The 19308-nt window shown below is 45.3% G+C and overlaps 2 protein-coding genes across 2 annotated transcripts; one reads left to right on the top strand and one right to left on the bottom strand.

The window, feature by feature from the left end:
- The first annotated feature begins 811 nt into the window (after positions 1-811).
- Positions 812-6678, top strand: LOC139922385 (uncharacterized). The gene is made up of 11 exons (XM_078282721.1): positions 812-918; positions 1199-1353; positions 1497-1653; positions 2692-3084; positions 3389-3670; positions 3898-3921; positions 4204-4305; positions 4434-4464; positions 5008-5057; positions 5259-5293; positions 6199-6678. Exons 1-11 carry the CDS (start codon positions 843-845, stop codon positions 6286-6288), a joined length of 1395 nt encoding a protein of 464 aa, XP_078138847.1. The 5' UTR covers positions 812-842; the 3' UTR covers positions 6289-6678.
- Positions 6679-11517: 4839 nt separating this feature from the next.
- Positions 11518-17583, bottom strand: misp3 (MISP family member 3). The gene is made up of 3 exons (XM_071912891.2): positions 15078-17583; positions 13875-13948; positions 11518-12614 (listed from the first exon to the last, which is right to left on the bottom strand). The coding sequence occupies exons 1-3, from the start codon at positions 17581-17583 to the stop codon at positions 12519-12521; spliced, it is 2676 nt and encodes an 891-aa protein (XP_071768992.2). The 3' UTR covers positions 11518-12518.
- Between the last annotated feature and the right edge of the window lie 1725 nt (positions 17584-19308).

Here is a 19308-nt window from a genome sequence, read left to right on the forward strand (position 1 = left end):
GCTCCTTTTTGCATAATGAAAAACTGATTTCTCAAGCTGTTGTCTTATCTAAAAGTCTTGTTTTGAGGCTACTTCTTTCGACTCAGTCTTTGAATAACACAGAATACACAAACACAACAACTGCTAACACATGAGCCTTTTCATCTGTGTTTTGGTGAAATGTAGGCCAATTACCCAAACCAAAATCACAATAATATTACTATAATATTCCCATTGGGAGCTTATAGTGTGTCTGTGGTTCTCAATAGAGAGTTTATAATGACCGAGTTTATAATGACCTATAATATTCATCTATGGGCTTGCTGTAGTTCTTTTTCATGAAGGCCCCCTTATATCTAAATAGTTGGACACAGGCTTACAGTAGACCATTTCATGTTTTTAATTACATTACAGAAAGTGAAAGCCTAGAATTCTAATTGTACGGGACATAACTTGTTAATTAGACAGAGGAATATAGAGGAATATGGCACTGGATATGTGGGAAAACAGAGAGGGAGTAAACACTGCCTATCTCCTCTAACATGCTGACACGGGAACATTTTCATTTGTGGGTTAGTGGGATGCAGGGCCTGCTATTTATTTCTCATGATACCACACATCCGATCAGCAGACTCCAAAAAAGGAAGTGTGTTTATAGGTTTGACTTCCCCCATCATTCCGTCTTCAAGAGGATGTCATACTTATTAAGAAAACAGAGAGAGAGGAAGAAAGAGAGAGAGGGGTGGGGGGAGAGAGAGAGAGAGAGAGAGAGACAAAGAGAGAGAACGAGGAAGAAAGGGAGAGCAGCTCTTGCTCGTCTCAAGTGTAGGTGTTTCCATTCCAGTCTGCTTGTTGTCTCAAAGATGTCGCTTGTCAGTGTTGGACGTTCTCTGTCACTTTGGATATACACTCTGCTTTTTACTTCTCTACAGCTTTGGGGTAAGCATCACACTAGTTGTTTCTCAGTGTATCTGTTCTTCTCCTTCTAGTCACCTAGTTTACATAATCATTTAAAAAACTGTATCTATAGTTACTCAGTTGAATTATAAAAACAACTCTACCTGTTGAAAATGTACTGAATATTTAAGTTATAGGCGATTATAATCTCCAGTGTGGTACAGTGACATTGAAGCCATTATAGAGGTCTTTTTACATGCTCCACCCCAAGAGGACTTTGTGGAACTTTTCTGATTCCTACCTTTCTCTCTCCTGTCTATAGGAGGAGCCTCAACCTCCACCTCCACCGCCCCCCTTGTTCTCCCAGCGCCCGTCCTTGAGGTCTCCTCCAGGTCAAGGGACTCGGTGGTCCTGGTCTGCCGGGCCCCGGCGGGCCACCGAGGGGTTCTCTTTTCACTCTTCCGGGTCACACAGGAGGTAATTTTGAGGATGCATCATAGGGATACATAACTTAACTCCGATAGAAGTACTAGTTCTGACAAGGAGCTATCACTGTGCTCCTGTGTTTTTTTTTCTGTATTTCTAACTGTTTATGTGTGTTTTTTTCTTCATTCTTTAAGGTGGACTCTGTGCAGGACCAACATGGTGCTGAGCAGGCTCAGTTCACTGTCAGGGTGGACGAAGGGGGCCAACAGGACCTGTACTGCTGTCTGTACAAGAACCAGCATGGCTCCTATAGTGCATTCAGCCCCTATATGAAGATAAGAGACCAACAAGGTGTGTGTGTGTGTGTGTGTGTGTCTGTGTGTATGTGTGTGTGTGTGTGTGTAAAATAGCTGTGACCAAACACTTATCTGAATACTTACTACCATCAGTGCTAAAGACTCAAAAGTAGTAAATGCAAACAGCAGCAAATAGCGGCATAAGGCAAAACCACATTAGTCATACTTCATGATGGGATAAAAAACACACATCGCATAATCAGTCTATTATAAATGGATAAACAGAGGGAAAGCATGATACTGTGCTGGTCTAAGATTAGATCTGGGCTCTAGCTTTTGTGTTTTATTGACAGGAGAACAAAAGAGTTCATACAGTTTATCTGTTCAATCTGCATCCAGCAGTGACTCTGCATGCGGTATAACATAATAAACACTCCCATCCGCCAGAGAGCCACAGGTGCTCTCTGCGGTGTCATATTGTCTTGTGCTGTGTGTGTGTGTGTGTGGAGTAGTTACATCCTGCACTTCATATAGAAACCACATACCCACACACACCCACCAACTTCAAAACACAATGTGCGCTGCTCTGTTATGTTAACGGTTACAGAAGGAAGTGTGGCGAGCAAACTGCGGCAAACTGTGACACCCGAGTGTGTTACTGGCTTTATTTTATGTCTTACACGTGTCATTTGCATGAAAGCAATGGTGCGCAGCATATAGGTCACATGTCAGTCTCTCTGTGTTTCTTCCCCCATCTTTCCTGTTATTCTCCACTGTATGGTATCTATCAAAGCAATAAGGCCACAAAAATATGTGCAATAAACTACAGCAAATCAGCTTTTAAATGTTTATTACAGTAGTGAAAGGATAGATCACATGTCATTCTCTCGCTCTCTCTCTCTCTCTCTCTCTCTCTCTCTCTTTCTCACACACAAACACACTCCAGTGTATTGCCTACTCTATATTAAAGGGGCAGTAATCCATGACTTTTATTGACCTCATTTCCCCCTGGAAACATCAGTTGTATATTTTAAGAATCCAGAGAAACTAAGACAATTATTTTCCCTCCCTCTCTCTTTCTGCTCTTCGACAGGCACTGCTGCCCCTACTCGCCCGCCGCCGTCTTTCCCTCCTCCGGTCTTGTCTGTGGAGCCCTCTAGTGGTCTGGTAAAACGCGGCGACATGCTGTCCTTCCACTGCTCCGTCCCCGCTCCCCAGCCCCAGTCTCGCTCCCAGTCCCGGAATAGAAACCCCGTACCGGCATCTTTCCTTCTGCTGAAGACAGCCGGGCCGACCGGGCCGACCTCCATGGTGCTCCGCCCCCAGGCCGCCCCGGTCTCAAACCTCCCAGCCCAGCCGGGAGCCTTCAGTGTGGGGCCGGTGACGGGAGGAGAGGGGGGCTCCTACACCTGCCTCTACCAGGTCACCAGAAGGAGGGCGTTGATCAATTCAACTGTCAGCAACATGGTTCAGGTCACGATCACAGGTTAGCATGCCCTCTGTGACTGTCGTTGCAAAAAAAACAAGTTCTTATCGGATTATTTATGTTTGAAACACATTTGCCAAGGAAGTGATAAACTTTTGTTACTGCCGGTAAACATTGGTCAACAAAGTCCCACGGCAGGTATTGCAGCGCTTAAGAAATTGAGGAAACTGTTGAGACACTTCATCTCTCTTACCTAAAAGCGCTTTTTTTTTTTTTTTTACAAAATGATGTATGCAAGGCATCACTTCTCATTCCAACTAATGCACCTAGTTAATATTTCCCCCCGATCTTTTCCTCCTGTCAGACTCGCTGCCAGTGCCCACCCTCGCTCTGCAGCAGCAGGCGGGAGTGTGGCATTTGTCATGCGCGGGGTCTCCCGCCTACCCCGGCGGCGTGTTCTCCCTCTACCTAGCGGATACGAAGGTCCCCGTCGCCACCCACCATGCCCCCCTGACCCGCTATCAGGCCGTCTTCCCGATGCCAGTCCAGGACGCTCCCACAGCGCAGTACCAGTGCCAGTACAGTGTGCTGCTGGGGAGGGAGTGGAGCAACTCTGAACGCAGCCTCCCTCTGGCTGTATCCAGAGGTACAGTGGTGTAGTTGTTGTGTCTGTATATGTCTCTATGTGTGTGTGGTGTGTGTGTGAGAGAGAGAGAGAGGGAGAGAGAGAGAGCGAGAGAAAGAGAGAGAGAGAGAGAGAGAGAGAGAGAGAGAGAGAGAGAGAGAGAGAGAGAGAGAGAGAGAGAGAGAGAGAGAGAGAGAATGTATTTTCATCCAATGACTGTTTGTTTCTTTTTTTTTTTCATCTTTCAGGAATTACCCCTCAATCTCCAACAGGTACAACCAAAATAAATCAGCATGCAATGTGGTTTCATCTATTGTGTATGTGCAGCAATACGATGTGAAAAACTTCCATAGGCTTGCAGCCAATTAAAACGCACCACCTATCAGCTGTCTGAGGTACAGGGGAATGCATCACTGAGCAATTTAAAATGGCTACAACTATCCCGAGCCATAGTTCTCGTAGTCCAGTGGCCCTTAATGATATGTCATTTTATATCACACATTTCTTTATTCTGCTATAACAGTGCTGGTAATAATGCGATGTGATGTCTGCAGATGTGTCAGGTGTAGATTGGCCTCTGGTGCTGGGCTCTATCTCTGCTGTGGTTTTATTCGTCTGTGTGGTGGCGCTGCTGGTGGTGGTGGCACACAGGAAAGGTATGATACACATGCAACATGGATCCCTACATCCTCAATGATAAGTTTGCACTTGTGTTTGGATTCATGCATCCTTTGTGAAACATTTCATTTTTTCTCTCTTTCCTTGTCACTCCTCTCGTCTGAAGTACAAGCAGCAGCTGAAGAAAAGAAGAAAAGGTATTATTATTATTATTTTTTTATATTATTGCTCACTTGTCAAGTACGCATTATAGTTAAGACCATTAGATGATTCATCAATGTGCTTCGCTGAGGTCAACCACAATGGCATTCCCCTGAAGTGATTTTTTTTTACCAAGAATAATGTTGCCTTCCTAAAGCTGTGACAAGCGAGTGTAATTTCCTCGGCACCACTGTGACAGCCATGATACATGAGCAACATTGTGAGACAGCGTTAACTGCAAATATTTCCTTCAAGTGGGTAACATAATGGACTGTTTGGAATAAAAGTATCATGATCAAATACTATGCAATATATAATAAAATGCTGGTGCAAGGTTTCAATACAATATCATGTTAATCTGGGTGTACATACTGCCTCTATCAAATGGATATCCACATTTCCATTTCATATTATCGGCCTACCTTTATGTCGTCCAGCCTCAGGGTTATCAATTTCCTTTCCATAACACTTAGTGTATAAAATGCCATATTGCAGTGAGTCACCGGTGTTGCTAAAGCTTTCTGTGCTTTGCTGTTCAGGAGGGAAGCACAGTTCTGGACCCAAGTCCATGCTAAGGACCATGTTGTTGGTAAGTCTCTCTTTTCACACCCATGGTTCCTCCTCAGATTCCATCCTGACGGCTAGAGCCCAAGTTTTATTTCTCTTTTCTCTTAGAGTTTCCTCTAACTTCTCCCACAGGGGTTCTGTAGTTCTGCAAAATATTGAATGTGTATTGATTGATTAATAATTAACTACTGACTGATAACTTGACTGCTGGTTGTTTCTGCAGACCTTACGCTCAGACCCACAAGCTTCAACTCTCAGGTAACTATTATCTCTCACATGCATGTCCATGTGCTAATAAAAATTTGATGATTGATTTATTTCTACCATTGGGCCTACAATAGCTTCCTCTTGCCTTGACTTTGTACTACTGCGTTTTGCTGACTGACTGTTTCTATTCTGGTTCTCACATTACACTGTCTTTCTGCTGCCTCTATGTTTCTCCTTTCAACTCGCTACTGCAAACAACTGTAAACTTCCTCGATCCTTTTGCTGTAAACACAAATGCACACGCATACACACACACATACACGTGCACACACTGTATACACAAATACACACACACACACTCGCATCTGAAACCCACACATATTTCTCATTAGTGCTGTCGAGCAGGGCCTGGGCCCGCCTCTCATTAGTTGTAATCACTCTCATTAATTAGCTTGATGAAGGGCTCTCATTAGGCAAAAGGCTCTCCCCAGGCTCTCTCTGTGCGCCGCTACTGAGCGGCCATCTTAAGCGGCAGAACGCTGCCATCATCAGTTCGGGCAAAAGCTAACCGGTGATCATGAGAGGAGCTCGGGACCTCCAGAACACATTAATGAATTCATTAGATGCATCCCAGCCTCAGCGGCGGTGTGTGGCGGCTTCCTCTCGCCTGCTGCTTCTCAGACTGTTACTCATGTTGGAAATATGTAGATGAGCAGTTTTGTCAAGAGTTACACTAATTTTTCAGCATTTGTCAGCTTTTGGCCCTATTGAGATGCATCAGGTACATACACAGCCACCTGCTTGCTTTCACCTTTTAAAATGGCAGTGAGAAACATTTGTGCGAATGGAAACGTAATTTGCTTTTATAGTAAAAGCAGTAGAAAAATATGAAAAATTACATTGTAGACATTATATTGAGATCTTATACTGGTGTGTGTGTGTGTGTGTGTGTGTAGGAATGGGCCGATGAGGGCACAACTACAGCGGCAGCCTCCAGATCCCCTTTATGGAACCCTCTCTCCACATTTACAACCCCAAACTATTAGTAATGTCTCTCTCTCTCTCTCTCTCTCTCTCTCTCTCTCTGTCCCCCTCTCTGAGGTCTCTGTGTTTATACTTTATTCTACTTTCTCAAGGTAGCATCAGTTAGAGTGACACAGGAGGAGAGTAAAGGATGTGTCATAAGTTCCTATTTCATGTGTAGCAGTAAGATTGTACAACTTGGGAGGATATGATGTTTGTTTCTGAGTCACTGAATGCAATACAAGATGTTTTTTTTATTCCTTTTGTACATGGAAGTTGTGTTTTGTAATATAACTTAACTTTGCAATTGTATATTGGCTCGACTGATACAAGTGATTTCATATTGCTACAGGCACATATGCAGTACATCCTCTATGTAAAGAGGGAAGGCTGTGGACCATTAAAAATGATGATTTACCTTAACCTGTACATAATTCACATTGCTTCTGACAAATTAAATACATAATGGCATACACATACTATGCACAGTGTATGCTGGAGAAAAAAAAAGGTAACACATACTTTATTTCCAGTGACCAGGGGCCGGATTCTTAAGATATGACATAAGAGGAAATTTTAGGAAGTTCTTAAGAACGCTCTTACGTGCAATTCCTCAATATTTTCCTAGTAACAGTCTCATTTCTTACGAATTTCTTTAATTTTCCAACTTCCAACATTAATTCTGGTTAATAAACTTTAGGCTTACTGCCATTGAGGCTAGGAGACGAGGCTAGGAGGCAACCCAAAGTGTTTCCATCTACAAAACAATTGGGGAAAAACCTATTTAGGGCAACTAGGGCAAAGATTTAAACATTGGTTGCTGTTGGTAACTGTAAAATGTGCTAGCTTATTTTCAATAAACATGAGACAGAGGCCTACCTGACCCTACACCAAAGAAAGCTTTACAATAAATGTTAATCTTAATGTTAGGTGTAGGGGAACTTATGAAGACTTTGAACTATAACCTACTTGTCTAAAATGTGTTTAAATATATGATATTATAGGCTTACCTTTTCACTGTAAGAATTTTAAGACAGGTGAAGGGCTGTCTTAAAGTTAAGAAAAAAAATCAAGAACAAATTTGAGAACTTTCATTTCAAGAATACCATTTATTTGTATGTTTTTTCTTAAGAAGAAACATAAGAAGAAAGTTAAGAAAATATATAACAACTGTTTTTGAGAATAGCATTTTTTCCTTTTTTTTTTCTTAAGACTAAAGTTAAGAAAAAAATGGCACTTGAGAAGATTTTTTTTCTTAAGAGGGTTTTGTGAATCCGGCCCCAGGTTCTGCTGTAGTTTTGCTAAATATTCTGTAGAGGGCACCCTTTATACATGGTTTGGGTGTCAAAAACACACCTACAGTACCACGTAAAGGGTGCCATTTATCTCACTCATAATGACTTAATCGCACACTGATAGACAGAACACATCCTGTATTCTTAGACAGTAGATAAATATGGCCCTGAGGTTCATGTAAGGTGCAGCACCCAAAGGAGTCCTACCCCTGGTGTATCCACAATACTGCACAGCAACAACTGATGAGTGGGCCACTTTTCACCATATGATGACATGCTGTGTGACGGGGCAAGCGTCCGCCCCGAGGACACTCTGTTTTAGTCACAACAACACATTTGTTTTGAGTCATGACAGCTCCGTTTGTTTTTGGACTCCGTGAAGACTCTTCAGCGCAGTGGGAGAGAGTCAGGGAGGAAAAAGGACGGAGGAGGAGGGAGATACACCTCCTACCTGTTTATGTGGGATTTTATGGCGGACCATAACTCTCGGCACAGAAGGGCTGTCATCGTAGCAGCAGAAAAGCGCACTCTGTATTTCTCTGAGCTTTATTGCGTTTTACTGGCTTCCGTGGCAGCATGGAGCTACCGGGTTTCTGTCAGTAGAAGTCAGCCATGCACATGCATATACACATACTTTCTCTTTATCTCTCTCTCTCTCTCTCTCTCTCTCTCTCTCTCTCTCTCTCGCTCACACACACTCTCAACACACAACAGTTGATATGCGAGGACAGGAATATTTACATGAATTTAAGGATTGCAAATTCCATTCCATTTGGCAAACATGTCTGAGTCATAGTTTATCTTCTCATGTGCACACACACACACACACACACACACAACCCTGAACACACACACCCACACACACCCGCAGCAGAGATATCCAGCTCTGGTTACTGACATCAGCTGGACCTGTAATAGGTAGAATAAAGATAAGAGGCCTGAGTGATATGAGTTCACCGTGCTGATGAACCTTATGGCGCCTTAATGTGCACTCTCACTACACTGGCTACCTCACCCTGTGCGCGTGCTTCTGTGCGTGCGTGCGTGTGTGTGTGTGCGCGCGGAAGCATGCATATGTGAGACATTGAATTATGAGAGAGGTTGATATTTCATCAAGTTAAATGACATTTGCAATCCTAAAATTCATGAAAATTGGCCTTTTAATGTCATCCCATGCTGTGTTTCCAGTGTATTAGCTAAAGGCCATTGTGTGTACGCAGACTGGATATGGCGGTGTGAAATATAAGACTGTGGGTGGTGTTGGCACTTAATCTAGACTGAAAGTTTTGGCAGCCCATTTGGATTTATAATGTGATTTAATCTGATGCAATGCACATTATGAATTTACTGAGTAAATTGAAGTCTTTGTGTTGGCATGACTAAAGTGAGGATTGAAGTTACTTCAGTAGCTTATACACATCTATTATCATAAAGAAAGATGCTGTTGCTTTGGCCGAATCTCTAGGCCACAATGGGCTTAGACACATTACTGGCAAGGCCTCTCCATTACCAGGACTTCACCCCTTCTGTCCGTGGCGTTATCTGAACTGTCAGTAATATAAATCAGATAGCCTTGCAAAATAAGCCGTATTGGAATCAAGGGCAAGAGCAAAAACGAGTTAATGAGTGTAATGTACACAGCATGAAGTGTGATCGTGATCTTTGAAAAAGAGTTTTAACCTGGTGTTGCTTCAACTACTTACCGGCTACCAAGCATGTATGGCAAAACAATCTGTAGACAACAGTGGAGTGCGGCACATACAACATACATACCGCTGTTGTCAGGTGAAATATCTCCAAAATGTTAAGAAGAAACAGCCTTGCTTTTAGCTTGACTATGCATTTCATGAGTTCATCCAAGGGCTTTTGAAAGGATTTGATGAATTAATTGGAGTCACAAGGTTTTCACCTGACAGCAACCTGGTCAAAGATGACGGAAGTGTTTCCAACAGTAATAAATGACGGATAGGAACACGTACTGTACCAGACCAGAGTAATGACTGCTTGTTGCATAATGAAGTAATCAGTGATGAATAACAACTCTATAAAGAGAGTAGGAAATAAGTGCTCTTTTCCATACAATGAAACACAGACTGTATGAAATTGCTGCTGTCAAGGGTTTATGCTGATTTTCTGTGACTCAGCTGTGGCATTTTATTCCCCCTTCTCTCTGGCATCAAAGGAACAGAACGCACTCCCACACCGAGCATTATAATATGCAAAAGTGTGTGGAAATGAACAGGATAATCTCTGATCTCGTTCCTCTTTTATTGTCTATTGACTGTAAACACACACACACACACACACACACACACACACACACACACAGACACACCTGTATGACAGAGGCAGTGAGCTACCATTCTCAGACTCTCATACCAGTTCTCATACCAGTACAGGGGCTGCATGGATTGTTATTGCATAGCCAGGCACGGCATAAACCCAGCAGACCGTACATAACCATGTTTTGCATGGCTTCTTAGAAATGGAGCTGAACAATCAGCTACCTTTCATATTCAATGACAGGCACACAGTTGTTTCAGGAGTGTTTTGTGGTGTCTTGGGTTACATCACGTACACCAAAAGGTTATTAGTACATGCGTGCGCACACAAACACACATACACAGACACACGCAATCACACATGCATGCACTCACATACACACTGTATAGTACACACACATATTGGACACACATAACGATACTGTAAATCAGAAATTACACAAATATGTACGTTTCCGCACATGTACACACACACACACACACTCAAGCCCACACACACGCACACACACACCCTCGTCCCTCCACGTCCTCTTATTGTTCTGTCCTCTTGACAAAGAGGCATTACAAGAGCAGAGGCTAATCCTCTAAACGCTGACTCTCTCACACAATGCTGCTTCAGTAAATTCATGCCAGGACGGCTTTGGAAGACACCGATAATGAAATATCATGGAAATTAGTTTGGAGCCGAGCAGGTGATAGACAGGTTTGGAGGCTTATTATTGGGTGGAGATCAGATTTTGGACACAGGAGTGAGTGATGACTAGGACAGTGCAGCCTGGCCTGAGGGGTTGTGTTTGGGTTGCCATGTTTGATGGTGTGCGCATGAAAATGAATGTTTGATCTTTTACTCCGATGTTCTTCCTATAGGTAACAGAACAGAAGCCTTCCTCCACTGTGCCAAGGTTTCAGATCATAGCGAGCGTAGTTCAGTTGGTTTGCTATATATCAGCCTCGGACATTTTGACAGCCGATACATCACTCGCTTTAATACCAACACCTTGGTGATGTGCCATCAGGCCTGGCAAGGTGGCAATATGAGGGAAGTTGCCTAGTGAGGAATAAAGCTTATTAATAATTTTGAGCACTTAAGTTGCCGTGGCTGTACCCAGGGCAGACCATAATAATATACTGGCAGTGTCAATGGGCTGCGTCCAGTCAGAATGAGGTGATGAATTATTCACAGGAGATTGGGAGGTCACTAAAGCGTGGTCTGCTGATCTCACCTATACACACATATGCACGCACGCACACACACACACACACACACACACACACACACAAGGCACTTAGACTGCTTAATTCTAGCACACAGCATCTTCCAAAGCTGTCTCCATGGTGACAAATTTCTCTTTGACCACTGCCTGTGCAGGAAACCCAAATAGGGGCAAACGTGCAAAGCAGATAATTGTTGGAGAGAATCGGTGGCATCTGATGCTGTGGCCAGAACACACATTCTGTAGTGTAAGTGCCAGTTTCAGGCCAAGCCCTGATGGAGGCAAACATGCACCAGAGGAGAAACTGTAATGACATGACTGCAACAGGCAACCCGTCCCATAATGATGACACCGCTGTAACTAGTTTAATCTCAGACTGTTGTGGTACATAAGATACTACAATAACACCGGACCTATTGATAATGTGTCTGACTCAATGGGAAGAGCCTAAATATGCGTGTGAAGTTTCATTCCAAAACATTTGAAAAATGTGTCAAGAAGTCTTCGGCCTACAACATAACAGCTATTATTGAAGTATTATGTATTATGTAGCAAAGTCAGATCACCAGCCTATATCATGTATGAAAAGACAAAGTATGTGTAAAGTATCTGCAATCAAGGGTGGTGTTATGATATTGATGGTGCTGTTTGATTAGAATTAAACATTCCTTATATACAGAGATTTTTAATAATCCATTTTAACATTACCTCACAAATATGAATATGATTTGACAATCTGCACTGGAAAACGCTCAATAGAAACAGTGGGAGTAGAAAAATAATAGTCTCCCAAGGGTTATTACAAAACGTGCCTCATATATTTACACACATACAAAACTGGTGCTGCAGTTTGGTCATTGTCTTCATAGCTGATTTTCAGTAGCAGATACACAAAACTGCGATGCTCAATCTATTTAAATAACTCCTCTTTCAGAAAAACTCCAATGATAAGGAAGTCCATTAAGATTAGAAAAATCCCGTTCTTCCAAAATTAAACATCTCTCTCTTGTCCAGTGCAGTTTCATTATTCTCTTGCCTTTTTTCGTTCACTAGTCCGACAGTCTTCCAGTGTAGGCCAGCAGCACCAGAAACAGAGCCAGTGCTTTGCCACTAATAGGTGGCCCTTCTTGGGAGTTTTTCCTCCTCCTCCTCTCCTTCAGGGGCCTTCAGGGTTTTCAGTCCACCACCAATCCTTTTCCTTGCTCCCAATCCTCCTGACCCCCTTTTCCCCCCTCAATCCCTGTCCTCTTTCTTACTTCACATTCTCTTTGTCCTCCCCTTCATCAGTCATCTCCCTTTCCTCCCCTCTCCTGCTCATTTCATCTCCGGTTCGTTCCCCTCCCCTGACGCTGCCCTCCTTTTTTTTTTTTTTTTTTTTATTTCGACAGTCTCTCAGCCCTGCTCTTCAAAAAGTCTCAGTCAACCTTCCTCCCTCCCTCGGTTCGCTCCGTCCTCTTTGTCCTCAGTCATCCTCCTCTCCGTGTCCGTTGACCAGGCCCGACTCCCAGCGCTGCAGCAGAGGAGTCTTCTGTCTGGGGGTCCGGGGACTCAGGAGGGCCTGGGGGGGGGGGGGGGGGGAAAGAGTGGAAGAAAGGACAGGAGGGACGGAGAGGGAGATGGAAGATGGAAATGGGAGATAGAGTGAGAGGGGTAGAGAGAAGGAGAGAGAGAGAGAGGATGAAAGAGTAGAAACGTCAGATGTGGGGGATGCGGGAGCAAGAGACATGGGGAAAAGAAGCAAAGAGATAAAAAGAGATGTATGAGTTTCTTTTTCCTCTAAAGGTCGACTCTTGGATGAACATCATTAGCTCTAAGAAGTCAGAGGGAGGTTAATGCGACTGTGATCCGTAGCCATGTCGAGTGTGACTAAGTCAACAACTGAGGCCGTTTCTCTCGCAATCCTCCGTTTATTCGTCATCTGTTATCAGGAACTATGTCTCTGTGGAGAAAGCAGATAACCAACTATGGGGGAGAGAGAGAGAGAGAGAGAGAGAGAGAGAGAGAGAGAGAGAGAGATCAGAGTGAAACGTTGCTAATGCCAATGTCAAACTGAACCGTGCAGCTAAACCCTAGGATAGCGCAGCATGCCAGCACCAAACTGAATCACAGAGCTAAAGCCTATAGTGCAGCGCTCAGTGCTAATCAGAGATACCGCCGTTTCAAAGGGATACAAGACCCACGAGGCAGGTAGCGGAAATCAGTGGGATTGTCAATGAACTCTCCTCTCTCTCCTCTATTGATTGCAAACATACATATGGCCACCCACACCACTCTGCAGACACCCCTCTCTCCCTCTCTCTCTCTCTCTCTCTCTCTCTCTCTCTCAGGGACCCTCGCTCCCTCTCCTTATCTGTAAAGATAAGCTCCTTACTGTGTGTTCAGTGTGTTATCAGATGTTTGTGGCCCATATTTGCGGAGAAAGGGATGCTGACAGCCTCCTGGGCGTCTTTCTTCATCAGAACCTGTGCAGTTCAATGCAGTTCTAAACATGCCATGTCCATATTCGTGCTGCTTTGGGGCCAGTTTAACCTATAAGCCACAATGCAATTGATATAGTGATGTGAACTCTTAGTTAAAGGAGCTTTATGAATGCGGCACCTGATGTGTTCTTAGCAGCATTCAAGGGAGACTCGGGAAGGTGATTTGCCTAGATTTTCATGTCCCGTACTAAGTCTACCAGAACCAGGGAAGGGTTGTTAGGTTGTGTATTTTATGCAGCAAAACTACAAAAATAGATCTACAATCATCTAAAAATGTATTCAAAGTGTAGTGGAAAGTATCTGGCCATGGATAAATGTCAACGGAAACTCTGACTTACCTCTGGCCGGCTAATCTGCTCGTCCTCAGCCTGGGCCGGAGGCCACATGCCCAACTTGCCAAGGGACTGGCGTGCTGGAAGAGAGAGAAAGAGAAAAAAAAGAGGGGTGAGGGAAAGAACAGCGAGAGGAGAGTTTTGTGTTCCTGTAATTTTGTTTGTGCTCCACACTGTGATAAATTCGGAGCAATAAAGCCTGTTGAATCAAATGAACAGTGAACATGGTGAAGCAGCAGAGAGAAAGAGAGGAGACAGAGGACATGCAGAGGGAATACAGGGTAAGAAATTCATTTGATTGAACACGAACATGGTGAAATAGAAACCAATACTAGGGCAACATAGATGAAGTGGAGGACGATGAAAAAAGTTATATAACCCATTGTCTATAAAGCAATAATCATTGTATTGTTCATTTCCCGGCACTGAGTCATACAGGTAATGTAGTGGCACACCCTGGCCAGCTTTGTCACACAGCCGTCAAAGCCTGCTATGACTGGCACTGGCAACACACTCATTCACACACAGACACACACACACACACACACACACACACACACACACACACACACACACACACACACACACACACACACATGGTACATGCACACCAATGTTGAGGAAACACAAAAATGCCTCATAACAACTCCTCTTCTCAGCAGGTTGTAGAGGCAGCACTGTATTTCACATTTGCCCTTGTTGTTAAAGGCTTCTATACTCAACTCTGATATATCGCCATAAGAACTGAAAACAAGTTGTATGCAGTTTTTGAATGGTGGATTTAGACCTCATCCCAAAACTGGACTCTTTCAAATCTTTCTTGCTGACACAATAAAGGGTCAAAATATGACTCAGGACTTTTTCCTCACTTTGGCAATTAATACGAGAAGCTAGATGCTACGTTTATGTTTGAGTTACAGCACTGTAGTTTGTTGGCTAGCAAGCTTATGGTCTCTGGAGCAAAATTTGCTGCTAGCAGCTAACACTGATTTCGACAGCCGATCTGAGATGTACCACTGGCCATGAGAAAAATGAAATAATGTGCTCGCTGGGCTGTTTCAGGGGATTTTCATCATCTCACCATGCACAGATATAAAAACTGAACGCATACACACCCACAAGCATACACCCACATTGTATGGGCTTATGCGCACAGACTCAGACACAGCAAAAGACAAAGACACACACAACCACCAACACTGCACTAACCTGCTGGGGGTCCAGCTCCCCCCTTGGACGAGGAGGCAGGTAAATCAGGAGTAGCTAGTCCGTTCAGGGGAGGAGGAGAAGGGAACGTAGGGCTCTGTCTCTCTATGCTGGCTGGCCTCCCTCCTCCTCCTCGTCCTGCTCCTCCTCCCCCTCTTCCTCTTGAAACCCCTGTGCCCCCATACAGGCTGCTCCTCTGGTTGCGAAGCTCCCTCTCCCTCTCCTGAGCCTCCCGGATATCCTGCTCCACTTTAACCAAAGCAGTGGAGGAGCGCAGCTTAAAAAAGGGGTTCTCCTTGGGCACCGCCTCCTCTTCTTCCTCCTCCATCTTTTCCTCTCTCCCTGTAATCCCCCCATATCCTCCTGTCCTGGAGGGTGAGGCGTGAAGAGCTCCCGAGTCGACCACAGTGAGGGCCTCTGCCTCTGTGAAGGAGGCTGAGCTGTTGGGGTGCTGCAGAGGTTTGGAGGGGTAAAGCATCTTGGCTGGGAGACCCAGGTTATTCTCTAGGATGATCACCTGGCAGCCAGTCCCCTCAGAGAAGCCCGGTCCTCTGGGAGACGTGGGGGTGAAACCTCCTCCCTTGGCCGACGCTGAGGTGGGGCTCTGTGTCTGACTCAGCAGGTCTAGGCTCCGTCTCCTCTCCACAAACGAGCCTCCTAGTGTGGATGCCGGCGATGAGATGTCCTCCTGGTTCTCCAGGGTGGAAAGGTCGCTGGCAGAAGCCCAGGACGGGGCCTTGCTCCTGTTTGAGAGAGTCAAGGATGAGTCCTTGGGCTCCTGAAAGGCCTCAAAAAGCTGTTTCCTCTCTTTGAGCTGGCGGACTGTGCCTTTGTCATAGAAGCCTGGAACTTTCCCAAGCTTGACCAGAGCCTGCTCTCTCTGGGCTTCGGCGTGGATCTCCTGCTGCATCTTCTTCCCAGCGAACTGCCTGTCTTTGCCTTGACCCCTCTCAGACTTGGCAGGTAGCGACTGGGCAAGGATGGATTTCCTCAAAGGGATCTCAACGTACTCCGGGGTGGTGGGTGGATTCTGGAGCCCCCTGGATCTTCGCAGGCTGTGTTCACGTTCTATAGCCCGTCGGATCTCCCTCTCAATGGGGGTCTCGTTGGTTAGAGTTGTGGGGAGGCCCGTGGGGATGGTGGTGTGGCTCTCCAAAGTGCTGCATGGAGAGAAGTCTGCCGATACTCCGCTGTCACTTTGGCTGTCATCATATGAGTCACTCTCCATCTTGGTGGCTCTGCTGTGTTTACAAGATACAGAGCTATATTTTTCTGCCCTCTGCTCCAGTTTTTGGATTGTCTCTGAATATTTTAACACTCCTCCGGTATTTTTCTCTCCCTCTGTCTTGCCTGGGTCAAGTCTGCTCTCTTTCCGTCCTTCCTCTCCACCTGTTTGCCTGCTTTCTCCCTCTGTCCTTTCCCCCGCCCTTCTGTTCCTTTCTCTCATAGCTATAACACAACCAGAGCCTTGAGAAGCTGCCGCGCCCTGATTGGCCGGCTCCATGGCAACGGTCGACAAAGGTGGAGAGCCCTGGCTGAGCACCTGTTGTGCTGCTTCCTGGTTTGCTCCCCTGGGGGCAAATGCACATTGGCTTTGGGGCAGTTGCTCCCCCTGCTGTTTGCCTGGGGGAATTGCAGGCTGGGTTGAGGCTGGGTCTTGTTCACTGCTAACTGGGGAATTAATGAACAGGGGCTTGGAGTCCACACTCACTTCTTCTTCCTCCTCTACTTCATCAGCAAAAGGAGGAGAGTCGATGGCGAATGCATCATCTGAGTTGTGTCTGGGCGGATTTGCTTCAGCAGCAGCCCCTGACAAATAATGTTCAAATTGACCACCTGGTGATGAGTTTAACTGTGTGGCCTCCTCTTGTGTTTCCACACTGTCTCCTGCTGTCTCTTCAGATGTTGACTTCACACCTCTATCAACAGGTTCAGTGAGCTGAGGAGTCTGTGGCCATTCCTGACTATTCTGGCTATCAGAAGACGTAAGCTCTTCCGTTGGGTCTGAGATGATCTCAGCATCACTGATACACGCGGCCACTTCCCCCTCTAGGCTGGAAAGGTCTTCTTTCTCAGGACATTCCTCTGTTGGTGAGGCACTGAGGGGAGGAGGGAGTAGGAAAGTATCCTCACCTAAATTCAGACACTTTTCAGATTCTTCATGAGCCTGTAATCCTTTGGATAGTTTTTTGGGAACTTGTTCTAATTCTGTAACCGTCTCTTGTGTCTCCCAGGGGATACGCTGACTCACGCCCGTTGATTCCTCATGTTCCATTTCGGGTGCGATTGTTGAGACTGTGAGGTTCTCCTGCAGAGCTCCTTCTCGGGCTCCAGGCTCCAGGACGTCTATGTCCTCTTCAGGTTCGGCCCTGGGGGCCTGTTTGCCTTGCCGAGGGGGGTTGTGGCCTCCGGTTGCACCCAATTCACCCTCTGTCCAGGACTCACTGACCCACTCGTCTAGTGAGCCGGCAGAACCCCGCTGCTGCTGGGCCACAGTCTTTGTTGCCATGGTGACACAAGTCTGGTAGTTCTCTGCTGACCTGAAACAGTTTGGAGCAATCAGGATGTTCGCCCAGCAGCCAGTCAGTCTGAGTGAAAGCAGAGGAACGCAGAGGGGAAAGGAGAACAACAGAGTGATTAGCAGAGTTCAATAATAAACACGGCCACCCATTTTACATTCCATTATTTCAGCGCAGATGAAATGACAAAGTATTCACCAAGGGAATGAATCAACATATTTACTGTGACATTTACTGCTGAATAGTCTTGAAATGCAAAGCGCTCTGCTGTCATGTTGTCATTTCTGTTTTCATACCCCATTCGCCCTGTGTTGCAAAACTACTGCCAGTGACGAGGAAAAAAAGACAAAAAAGCAATAAAGAAACAAATATTTTTTCTCTCTGCTTAATCAAGCAATAGACCAATAGCACATTTGAAAAGTAGTGAATAGTTGCCCCACTTTCTTATCCATGCTGGCTACGTCAGTCTGTAACTGCATCCCACCTATGAGAGGAATTATTTGGACAGTCGTTCAGAAATGTCATTCTATTTCACAGACACATGCTCTGTGTTAAAGTAATCCAATTATGTTTGACTGTGCAACATTCAGGAAAGAATTGTGTACAGTGGTTTGTGCAAGATTAAAGCCACACCGATGCAGTAGACCTCTGTGCTGGCTAGCACAGCGTTTGTATCCTGTCTTTTTAGTGGCAGATACTGAGTGCTCTTATTATTGTATGGCAGCCGGGCTGTTTATAACCTTGTGCTGGGCTTTGGCCGTGAGGTAAGCGCTACACATACGACTCTACTGCACTGTGCAACGTATAAAGTTTTCTGCTGAACGCACCTTTCTTTAATCAGCTTACAGGCTGCAGAATGGCTCAGTGGACCACACACACACACACACACACACATACACCCACACACACACACACGCATACATAATCTGAAGGAACAATAGACTTGTCCGCAGGGTATACTGACTACAGGGGAGTCCAGCAATATCTCTTTTTGTTTAATACACACTCACTGCCCCTCCCGTCTCTTTCTCAAACTTGCCCTGTTTCTATATTATTGCCCTCCCCTCTCCTTTCTCTCTCTCTCTCTCTCTCTCTCTCACACACACACACACACACACACACACACGCATCCACACACAAACATCTCTCTCTTGCCCCATCTGGCTGCTCAAGAGGGCTGTGCTCAGCCTTCGCCCTGACAAACTCCCATTCCCTTCCACTGCGGTCCTTGCCAAGCCTTTCTGACTAGCCTGGATTCTGGCACTGTGGCTGATCATTAAGAGGAATGTAGATCAGAGCACAGGGGATGAACTGCCTCTCTGATGAACCGAGCAGGACAACATGTTGGATGGGTGGAGGGTGGAAGGGAGGGATGGATGGATGGATGGGTGGATGGATATATACAGTATAGATAGATAGATAGATAGATAGATGATAGATACCCTTGTCCCTCCCCTCGTGTTACCCTGGCCCTATAGAGCTAATGAGGACTGGCACCATCACATGGCAGGAAGAATGGGGCAACAATGTAGGCGTAATAATGGTAGAACATGGTGTATAATGTAGGCACCATTGCAGAACAAAGTGGCTTAAAGCAGGATGAGAACATTGGGGCAGGATGAGTCATGTGAGTTATGGCAGGCTCTGTTTAGAAGAGCATACTCCACCATCAACAATGGTTTGGAAATTAGCACCAGCCACCAGCCAGCCATCTA

Source organism: Centroberyx gerrardi, chromosome 3 (genome assembly GCF_048128805.1).
Source record: "Centroberyx gerrardi isolate f3 chromosome 3, fCenGer3.hap1.cur.20231027, whole genome shotgun sequence".
Taxonomy (NCBI): Eukaryota; Metazoa; Chordata; class Actinopteri; order Beryciformes; family Berycidae; genus Centroberyx; species Centroberyx gerrardi.

Coding starts and splice junctions, on each gene's coding strand:
- LOC139922385 (XM_078282721.1), top strand. CDS start 843: ATGTCGCTTGTCAGTGTTGGACGTTCTCTGTCACTTTGGATATACACT. Junction 1,354..1,496: donor TCTTCCGGGTCACACAGGAG/GTAATTTTGAGG, acceptor TCATTCTTTAAG/GTGGACTCTGTGCAGGACCA. Junction 1,654..2,691: donor GAAGATAAGAGACCAACAAG/GTGTGTGTGTGT, acceptor GCTCTTCGACAG/GCACTGCTGCCCCTACTCGC.
- misp3 (XM_071912891.2), bottom strand. CDS start 17,583: ATGGCAACAAAGACTGTGGCCCAGCAGCAGCGGGGTTCTGCCGGCTCA. Junction 13,949..15,077: donor GGGAGCTGGACCCCCAGCAG/GTTAGTGCAGTG, acceptor TCTCTCTTCCAG/CACGCCAGTCCCTTGGCAAG. Junction 12,615..13,874: donor AGCAGATTAGCCGGCCAGAG/GTAAGTCAGAGT, acceptor CCCCCCCCCCAG/GCCCTCCTGAGTCCCCGGAC.